The 11011-nt window shown below is 38.5% G+C and overlaps 1 protein-coding gene across 2 annotated transcripts in view; it reads left to right on the plus strand.

Moving 5' to 3' along the window:
- Positions 1–9589, plus strand: part of LOC133455342 (sarcoplasmic/endoplasmic reticulum calcium ATPase 2) — a 29643-nt gene extending 20054 nt beyond the window's left edge. Inside the window, exons 11-24 of one of the 2 annotated variants that reach the window (XM_061734312.1) lie at positions 717–805; positions 2082–2184; positions 2297–2428; positions 2507–2626; positions 2742–2960; positions 3062–3185; positions 3323–3534; positions 3648–3868; positions 4276–4478; positions 4665–4750; positions 4856–4989; positions 6177–6294; positions 6409–6529; positions 8651–9589. In XM_061734312.1, coding sequence (XP_061590296.1) covers positions 717–805; positions 2082–2184; positions 2297–2428; positions 2507–2626; positions 2742–2960; positions 3062–3185; positions 3323–3534; positions 3648–3868; positions 4276–4478; positions 4665–4750; positions 4856–4989; positions 6177–6294; positions 6409–6529; positions 8651–8664 — 1896 coding nt within the window. In that variant the 3' untranslated portion in view covers positions 8665–9589. Of the gene's footprint in view, positions 1–716; positions 806–2081; positions 2185–2296; positions 2429–2506; positions 2627–2741; positions 2961–3061; positions 3186–3322; positions 3535–3647; positions 3869–4275; positions 4479–4664; positions 4751–4855; positions 4990–6176; positions 6295–6408; positions 8011–8650 lie in introns of those variants that run through there. The other variant, XM_061734311.1, reaches the window with a different exon arrangement.
- Positions 9590–11011: the final 1422 nt, after the last annotated feature.

The raw sequence follows: 11011 nt of genomic DNA on the forward strand, positions 1-11011 counted from the left end.
TCCCCGTGCAACCATAACTCCTGAGTGTGAAAACTCCGTTTTGTACCATGTTCAGTGTTTGGGCAGACCTATGGGAGATTGCTGCCTTCACAGAGATTGTCATGTGCTGCCACCAACTGGAGGCAGAATACATCTGCCTTTTAGCTGTCTCGTTGCCTATCTTTGCACTCAGAAAGGCTTAAAGGAAGGGGGGATCTTTTAACACATACTGAGGTGATGGTTGATAAATGAATACATTTAATCATCATCCATCTGTGACACAGCGGGATGATTTGCACTTTGCCATGCTCAGCATACTACCATGTTCATATGCTTAATGTGACAAATTTGACATACCGTAATGTTTTTTTCCACCACCCTTAAATAAAGCATAAATCACATATAATGTGACAGTTCAATGAGGACTGTCTGGGCAGGGAAGCATATGTTCCCATACTGGCAAATTCAAAGATAGAAGAGGCTTCTTTTGTTTAAGTTCTTCTTGCTCTGCATGTTTGACACCAACACTCACCATCTAAGCACTCTCAATCCACACTGAGAGCCAAACTCCCCTTTTTCTTTTTTTCCCTGTCTCTTTATTCAGAAAAATTGATTTGTGGATTATGTAGTGAACCATGGATCATCCGCGATCTGTTTCAACACTATTGCAGGCGCAGTAGATGCTTTGACTTTCATGCAGTTTTCAAACAGTTTCTCTACATTTTTTTTTCTTCTAGATGTTTATCATTGATAAGGCAGGTGGTGATCAATGTTCATTGAAGGAATTCACCATTACTGGTTCCACATATGCCCCAGATGGAGAAGTGTGAGTATTAATCATCTTCCATGTGTGTAATAGGCTCAAAAAGGTCAATTTATAACCCAATAACAAAAGGAAATTGAGTTTTTAGATTAGATTTCCTTTATTAGTCCAACAATGGGACTATAACAACAGCAAGAGAAAAGGAAAAGGATACCAAAATGGTCATATAAACAGTAGGGCTGAAACCATTCCTCGAATAATTTGATTACAAAAAATGATCGAGGAATTTTCTCTGCCTCGAGGAATCGTTTAATTTTGCAGCTCAAAGCAGGTATTTCGCCCGGACTACATTTAATGCGGCACAGCGCGCTGACGCCACACACTTAAAGGTAGAAGAAAGATGCAGTGGATTTGTTTGGTTTTAGTAACATCATGCTCAGGCAGTCTGCAATGACCCAGACGGGAGACACATGTAGCTCAGTGCTTAACTTTTATTTTCAATCCACGCTATATTCTTCTGGTCCGTTCTCCTATATGTTCCCCCTCTAACCCGGTACATACATAAGTTCCTCTAAATATTTGTTCCCGCTACATTTTTAACTAAAAGAAAAGCCAGAAAATGTCAGAAAAATAAAAATGTAATAAAGCTAACTGGGTAGTTTTCAATTTTAGCTCTGTAGTCATTCATGGATAATACATCAAGCAGCACTGGTGCCTAATGTGCTCCAATACAGCAGTACTCAGAATTTTATTTTGAACACTGCCAAAACTCAAAATCTTATACTTTAACTTAAAACTTAACTAGAACTTAAAATTAGCTTGACACAAATGAAAGTTCAATTGAAACACGTGGGAAAAACACCTACCCTTTAAAGTGATGTGTGTTATCAGGTGTAATGGCATTTTTAGGTTAGAAATAAGAACATTTCTTGGTAAGATCCTTAGTTTTTTGAGTGAAGGCTGTGAATTTGGTCAACTGGTGTAAGTTCGGGGTTTTTAAATGCACAGCCATGAACCTACTGTATTATATAATTTAGTCTTAGTGATGTCAATTAACATCTAACATCTTATATATATTTATAATTGCTCTTTAAATAAACAAAAATATGTTTTATCCGATTAATCGATGGAATTTTCAGTAGAATACTCAATTACTAAAATATTCGATAGCTGCAGCCCTAATAAACAGTGTAGAAAAAACAATACATGCAGTTTTATTTCTCTTAATTTACATCATTGCACATTTGACCTTTTTCGGTCGATTTCTTTTTTTCTTTCCACTTGAAATACATACTATACTCACTAATTATTTTCTCCTGTCTACATTTGTTAATTTTAGGTTTCATAATGGCAAACCAGTGAAATGTTCCCAGTATGACGCCTTAGTGGAGCTGGCCTCCATCTGTGCTCTCTGTAATGACTCCTCACTGGACTACAATGAGGTTCGTTGAATGCAGTGGTTCTTTCATTGTGTCAAACATCGGACACCTTGCCTGTTTGTGGCATTTTTTGCTGACTCATCCGTTCACCTGTCTCATCTTCATATCTGTTCAGGCCAAAGGTGTGTACGAGAAAGTGGGTGAGGCCACAGAGACGGCTCTCACGTGCCTGGCGGAAAAGATGAACGTGTTTGATACAGACGTCAAAGGCCTCTCCAAGATTGAGAGAGCTAACGCCTGTAACTCTGTATGTAACGAAATAAATACTTCTTGTTTTAAAAACTGATCGTAAAAGAAGAAGGTTCTAATTCCATTTTCATCACAGGTTATCAAGCAGCTGATGAAGAAAGAGTTTACCCTGGAATTTTCCAGAGACAGGAAATCTATGTCTGTATACTGCACTCCCAATAAAGCACATTCCTCTGCTGGCAAGATGTTTGTTAAGGTAAAAAAAAAAAAGTCAGTCACTGAGATAAAGTGTAAATTTGATGCCGTGACATGCTTTTTAAAAATGTTACAGTTGGCCACTGTTGAAGTTTCTTATGTGTTCTTGCTTACAGGGTGCACCAGAGGGAGTGATTGACAGATGCACACACATCCGTGTAGGCAGTAACAAGATGCCCATGACCCCTGGCATCAAAGAAAAGATCCTGTCTGTGATCAGAGAGTACGGGACTGGCCGGGACACCCTGCGTTGTCTGGCACTGGCCACCCGTGATAACCCCCTGCGCAAAGAGGACCTGGCATTGGAGGACTCCACTCGTTTTATAGAGTATGAGGTGAGGGCTCAAATGTCTGGGTAAACTGACATGGTTCTCTGAAAAACTTGAGGAATTTCAGTTTTGTGGCTGTTAATAACTTAAAGCTTTTCATCATCCAGACTGATCTGACATTTGTGGGCTGTGTTGGCATGCTGGATCCTCCCAGAGCAGAAGTGGCTGCCTCTATTAGACTTTGTCGTCTTGCAGGCATTAGAGTGATTATGATCACCGGCGACAACAAGGGTATGTCTACACATATGTATCTTTAAAATAAATAAATAAATGAAACTGGCAAATTATTTGGGTTGTAAACAAAATACTAAGGAAATAAGGCAGTTTGGCAAATCTGAAGAATGAAACTCTTTGTCTGTATATTTTAGGCACAGCAGTGGCTATTTGCAGACGTATTGGTATCTTTGGAGAAGATGCTGATGTTTCCACTATGGCCTTCACTGGCAGAGAATTTGATGATCTCTCACTTGCTGCACAAAAAGAAGCTGTGATCAAGGCTCGCTGCTTTGCCCGTGTTGAGCCTGCTCATAAATCCAAGATTGTCGAATATCTGCAATCTTTTGATGAGATTACAGCGATGGTAGGATGATATGTTGAATTATGCACAAAGACATTTTTGGTGTTCCTCAGATGTTTCAACTGAATAGTTTGCCTCGCTTTGATTTTGGCTTCTGATTTTCATTTGTGTGTCAGACTGGTGATGGTGTAAATGATGCCCCTGCTCTAAAGAAGGCAGAGATTGGCATTGCCATGGGATCAGGAACAGCCGTGGCCAAGACGGCCTCAGAGATGGTGCTGGCTGACGACAACTTTTCCACTATTGTTGCAGCAGTTGAGGAAGGCAGAGCCATTTACAACAACATGAAGCAGTTCATAAGATACCTGATCTCTTCAAATGTGGGCGAAGTTGTCTGGTGAGGATGACTGTTGATATGCACACACATACTTAAACTTAAACCCTTAAACTTTCTGTTCTCACTTCCATCTCCACCTTCAAACTTCATATTTTATTAAGTACAACCGACTCCTGCACTTGCCTTTAGTCCTCCTTCATGCTACTGACTGTTTTACTAGATTATTTGTTTTATCTTTTGTATTGTGTTTTAATGTCTTTTTGTGTATTTATATAGCTTTGTTTTTTCATCTTAGCTCCCTCCCCTTACCCCCCTAGGCTGCACTTGTAAATAAGAAATTGTTCTTAATTTGCTTGCCTGGTTAAATAAAGGTTAAAAAAAAAAAAAAAATACTCTTAATTCTACATCACAGCTTTTAAACATTTCCCCCCCCTCCATTAAAATCATCATGCTCCTTTTGTGTCCAGCATCTTCCTGACTGCAGCTCTGGGGTTCCCTGAAGCCCTCATCCCCGTTCAGCTGCTTTGGGTCAACCTGGTGACCGATGGTTTGCCTGCCACCGCTTTAGGCTTCAACCCACCAGACTTGGACATCATGAGCAAACCTCCACGCAATGCTCGGGAACCCCTCATCTCAGGATGGCTCTTCTTTAGATACCTCATCATTGGATGTAAGTTGGCATTGTGAACCGCAGCAAGCAGTTGAGGAGAAACAGACATTTATCCTGCGAGTGGTTTACATTCAAACTCTTTCGAAATTAAAAAAAAAAAAGAAGCAAGCATTCCATTGTTGATGTTTTGAAAATAGAGATCATGTACGTGGCCAATAAAAGTACTTGTGTTTGTTTTGTTATTAGGTTATGTTGGAGCTGCCACTGTTGGTGCTGCTGCCTGGTGGTTTGTTGCTGCTGAAGATGGACCAAGGCTCACCTTTTATCATCTGGTAGATCTCAACATCTACTTGTGTTTTAGTGCACTACAGTTAAAAAAAACAAAGTGCCGTCCTCTGCTGTCTCCACTGATGTTATTTGTCTTTGATCTCCCACAGAGCCACTTCCTGCAATGTGGTCCAGAAAATCCAGACTTCCAGGATGTAGACTGTAAGATCTTTGAGTCCCCGTATCCTATGACCATGGCTCTGTCAGTGCTGGTCACCATTGAGATGTGCAATGCCCTGAACAGGTTAGTTTAAGCTGTGATGTTTGTTTGAGATGAGTTACTGATGTTGGCAAGCAATTGCAAATGTTTTCACAGTGCTGTAACATTTGGCATCATATAGTGGAGTCATAAATATGCTAAGGATAACGATAATCTTTATTGTCTCCCTTGAGAGAAATTTGTCTTGGACAAAACTAGAGACTCCAGGCACCACATATATAACAAAACATATAAAATCACAATAAACAAAAACACATCGCTCTTTGCATGCCCCCTCGCAATGTCCTGAAAAACACCTCTATACAAAAAATACCTTGCTACAGCAACATTATTGCACTTCCCTCTATTCATACAGCAGCATACGTTATTGCACATTCCGCCCTTCACACACACACACACACACACACACACCTCATTTCCTATTATTGAGTAACTTGATTGATAATGGAACAAAAGAGAATTTAAATCTATTATTGCTATCTATCTATTGCTACATTTTGTGCTTTGTGATTGCAAAAAATTGTAGGTCCCTATCCACTTTCAAAAGTCGCTCAAGAGAGCATTTAATTCAACAGTGTAGTCAAGAAAGCTCTTAATGTTCTTTTGCACTTTATATTCTGTCTTGCCATTTGTTCAGCTTAATACTCATATTTTCATGATCATGTGTACAGTAATTTTCTTTTTTTTTATCTCTTTTTTTTAATTATTTTTTTTATTTTTATTATTTTATTTTCATTCATGTTCTACATGCAATTTTTATGATTTATTTTTATGATTTTGTATCCTTATAAGTATTTTGTTAAATGTTATTAGGTGGGGGCTCCTCATAAGCCTACTGGCTTGCTCGCTCCTCCCTGCACAGTTTCTTTTAACTGAACTTACTTGTGTAATGTTATTTTTTTTTATGTTATGTGCTAAATAAAACTAAACTAAACAAACAAACTTCAAGTTATTAACACAATGTTTAAAGTAATGAAAATTGGTAGAAAGAACAGCTAACAACAACGCCCCTCTGTTCTCCAGCCATGTTGTACTGTTCGCTGAAGCAGAGCCACTCATTTCATTATATGGTGATGTGGAAAGGGACATTATCAGATGTACTATTCATATTGGGAATTTTGGCATGTCTTGTAAAATACATTAAGAAGGTTAATAACTTATCAGATAAGTAAGGTTAACAAACTTGCCTTTTTGTGTGTTTTGTTTGGCAGCGTGTCGGAGAACCAGTCCCTTCTGCGCATGCCTCCCTGGGAGAACGTGTGGCTGCTGGGAGCAATCTGCCTCTCCATGTCTCTGCACTTCCTTATCCTCTACGTGGAGCCTCTGCCAGTGAGCAATATTTTGCAGTTTCACTTATATTGTGTGCAACAGAACAATAACTCAGTCCCTAACTGTAGACGTTTATCCTGTGGACTGAACAGTATTCTTTTTATTCCTTTACAGATCATTTTCCAGATTACCCCTTTGAATCTGATACAGTGGCTAATGGTGCTCAAGATCTCTCTGCCCGTCATTCTACTCGATGAAATGCTAAAGTTTGCTGCTAGAAACTACCTGGAGCCTGGTAAAGAGCTGGAGAAGCCTTCCAGCTCTAAGGGCTGCTCTCTGTTTGCATGTATGGAGGGTATTTCGTGGCCCTTTGTGGCCATTTCCCTCCCCTTGGTCCTCTGGATCTACAGCTGCGACACTAACATGGCCGACATGTTCATGTCCTGACTGACTTGAGCACAACTTCAACTTTTCCATTCCCCATCCACTGCCATCACTTCCCTTACTCCTCTTCTCCTTCCCTCTCTGCCTTCCTAAATTTGCATAACTTGCGTGTGTGCGTGTGTTTGTAGAGTTTGTGTGTGAGCGTGTGTGCACGAGAAGGACCAACTTCAACCTAACAAATATTATAAAATGTTAACATTTAAAAGTCACCTGTTTTGAGTTGGGATAGAATTTATGAACGGGTGAACCTTTACATGTGAGTGTTAGACCATCACTCCCATGGTTGTGGACTTTTGTTAATGGTTTGAAAGAAAATATAGTTTTGCCAGTTTTTTTTTGTTTTTTTTTGTTAATGTCATTATTGCCTTTAAGGTATAGTATAAAGATGTAGGAAATGTCGTGTCCTATGTCACTACGAAGTCAGAAAATTGTTTTGTTTAGCTTCCCTATTGATAAAAGGAAATTTAAGAAATCTGAATCATTTGAACTGTACAGAGATTGAACACTATTGTATGCAACTAGGTTTTTTGTTTTGTTTTGTTTTTTAAGGCTCTGTAAATTGTTTGACCAGCGTGGCTTAGACACACCGCCTTGATTTTATTTTCTAATGTTTACCATTGTGTCTTCAGTATGAATTCAAAACTCTGCAAGGACAAGCTCCGGCAGCAGACAAGGACGGAGACAGGTTTGAGATGCTTGACTGAAAGAAAAGAAAAAACAGAGAAACTAAAAGCTGCATGTCCTGTGACCAAGCATGATCTGTGTGTGGTTTTTCATTTCTAATTTAATTGCGTATGTCCCCCCTGTAAGAGTTTAAATTAACTGTGGCTCTTTTTCTTTTTTTTTTTTTTACAATATTGATTGAAAATAGTAGGTTTTTCTGCACTGGGCAGAGCACAGCTACCTCAGTATGATTAAAGAATATTTTTTGCTCATTTCAAGATGCTTTTCCAGAAACAGTTTCAGTAGAAAATAACATCGGAGGTGTGCCCCGATTTGCTTGTGCAGAGAAAAAAAAAAAAGAACAAAATGTTGCTACCCTCTAACATTTAAACTATTTTGTTTGTATTGAATTGTGACATTCATTAATTTTGTTTTGCTGCGGAGAAAGAGCTGGGTGTGGATGTTGTACATTTACCATCTCTGTGGTGTTTGATTCAAAGGAGAAATATTAAAATCTTAAAATATACTAATAAGTACTCCACATGAGCATTGATTGCAAATGTTCTTGTTTTTTTTTTTCTACTTCAAGAAAAAAATACACTCATGAACCCTTTGAATCAAGTGTTTTCTGTCTTTTATTTAATAAAATTGAGCTCATGTTTCTTTTCATATGCAGTGTTTTTGTATGTATATATTACTTGAATACAAATATTCTGAACATGATTGCTATTTTTATTTTTTAATGGCAGCTGTGCAGATGGGAGCTAACCATGACACAGGACCTAATCTGGTGTATATTTTAGTCAGGGTTCAATATTGAGTGCTAGCGTACACTTCTTGGACCAGAGCCAACGATGTCAACTAATCCTAAACATCATCTTGTGTGGTTTCCATTTGTGGGGACAGAAACTGTTGAATGCATGTTTTTAGGTAGAAGCCTGGGATGTTTGCACTGCCTGTGCTCCTCTTACCTCTTTTTTTTCCCCTCAATGCCTCCCACTGGCTCCCGTCAGTAGAGTGAGTATCTATTTACATCCTCTAATAAATGCATCAACATTTGAAGAAACCTGAAACAACTTGGAGATGTAATGCCTCATAGAGGGATTTTTGTTTTTCTCTCATTGAGTATTTTGAGAAAGTAAGAATAATGTTGCCACCATTCTCCCACATGTCACCATTGTGAATGCCACCGTGTGCTGTTCTCTTTCACCCCTCTGGCACTTGCTTTTATTCACAGATTATACTTGTGGAAATGTACAATTTATAAATGCTCCAGTTTGTTGTACTGACTGTGTGTCTCCCTTTTTAGGTTGGCTCTCATGAGAGCTTTATACAGTTTGGACTCAAAGCCATCCCTAGTCATTCTACCATCCAGCGTGTGCGCTCACACTAACCTTCACTCACCTCAAACACCTTGATGACCAGCAGTATGTATCAGTACCCAAGCGAAGAGTACGACCAGTTATGTAGAGGTATATTTGTAGTATTTGTCACAACAGGATGCACACCTTTCAACGCACATACCTCTGTGTGCGTATGCTAGATTATGAAGCTGTTCCAGTTTTATACACAGGGAAGTTACACTCAATAAATCTTTCTTGCATGAAGAACTTATTTCCATCTTTCATGGTAGCTTGACACCTGGGAAACTAAAACATTTGATGGATTAGTCTTAGCGGTACATCAGTGTACAAAACTTTCATGCATGCCTTTCAGCTGTATGTAGGCTTTGCAATTTATAGGTTCCACTGTATAGTACTCAAAACACGTTAAGACAGTTTTAAGATGGATATATAATAAATGCAAAATCACTGTTTATATTTAAATGGTTTGGGTAATTTGCACAACATTAGATTTGGAGAGATTATTAACGCTTAACTTGACTGTGCTCAATTTTAGTTTTTTTTTTTTTTAACTTTTGAGAATTAGTTGAACTACTGTAGGCTGATCTATATACATTCAAGAATGAGCCCTTTGCAATGAGTATGACAGATTGTCCCTCATTCATTGGTAAATTTGCAATACCACTTATGTTTTCTTATTGCCTTGGCATTCCTCTTATTGTGTATCTTTATTGACTGCTGTAAAACTGTGATTTAATGTGAGGGGATGTTTACGTCTCCTCTGCTACTACCGGTCGAAGGACATTGCCCATACATAAAGAAGATTTCAATCATTATAGAAGACTAATAATGATTGTACATGAATTATTGAAGTTGATGTTTCAGGTAAATAAAATATAGTATTTGATGTGTGCCTGTGTGTGTGTTTTCTTTTCTCCCCATGCCTGCAAAAGGATGTTGAAGGAAAATTTATTTTATGGCAATGGGATATTTATTGACCTGAAAGCATAGACCTATCATGGGTTCATCATACGTTTTTGGATATTTTTTGTTTTGAAACGTCAGCTTGTGCCATGAATAATGCCATGTTTTTCCGCCAGATGGCAGCATGCACAGTGTTAAAGGCCCACTGAATCACACACCAGCTTGGTTGGTAGAGCGTTTACGCTTCTGACAGGAAGCCACAGAAAATGAAATGCTGTAATACAAACGTTATCGTGTCAACTAATAATTACAATAGTAGGAATCCCCGACATTACTGGCAGCAAGTGTAAAATGGTTGATACGGAGGTGATATGTTGAGTTTGGAGGCTTATTGTGGACCACTAAAATAGGGTTGCCACCTTTCAGAAATAGAAATAAGGGACTCTCCGATTTCAGCAACGCAGACCCAAAAAAAGGGACATCCCCAAAACTTCTAAACTGCATAGAAATGTATTTATTTTATATGAAAAAACTAAATGCTTTGATTTAAAGTTTAAAGTGCTTTAATAGCATTTAACTTGCATGACTGTACAGACATCCAACCATAGTAGCAACTGAAATAACCTCCCATGATGTGTACGTCCATCAGCCCAGATGTAGAATAACCTACAGGAATATTAGAATATGGTGTAAAAGTTAATTTATTTCAATAATTCAACTTAAAAGGTGAAACTAATATATTACATAGTGTCATTACATGCAAAGCAAGATATGTTAAACCTTTATTTGTTATTTCTATGACTGAATTGTTTATTGATTTCATAATATAGAGATTTTTTCATTTGGGGTTTTCATAAACTGAGCCATAATCACCTAAGTTATAACAAATAAAGGCTTGAAATATCTCACTTTGAATGTAGTGGGAAATATATTTGTTTCACCTTTAGTTGAATTTACTAAGAATTAAGTTTTGCAATATATTCACATTTTCCGACCTTCACCTGTATGTTATGACATCAATAAATAAGAGCATAATATATGTGTCTGTATTGGTTCAATACGGAATGCAACTTTTAATTCCCAATTACGGAACAATTCCGTATTTTAAGGGACTGGTGGCAACCCTACGTACAACCTTAAAATGAAAATCATGCAGAAGTTTGGACGTCTACACGTCTACCAGCTCAGCCCGTCGTGCTGTCTCTTTAACAGCAGGCTCGCTGTCAGACCGCTCCTCCCATTCCTGCGGCCCCTCCAGTGTTAAGGCTGATTTATGGTTCCGCGTTACACCAACACAGAGCCTAGTCCGCGTCGCCGCGAACCCTACGGCGTAATCTCTGCGTCGATTTAACGCGGAGCCATAATTCAGACTTTACTGGCGTGAGATGGGAGATGCAGGCAGC

Source organism: Cololabis saira, chromosome 11 (assembly GCF_033807715.1).
Source record: "Cololabis saira isolate AMF1-May2022 chromosome 11, fColSai1.1, whole genome shotgun sequence".
Lineage (NCBI taxonomy): Eukaryota > Metazoa > Chordata > Actinopteri > Beloniformes > Belonidae > Cololabis > Cololabis saira.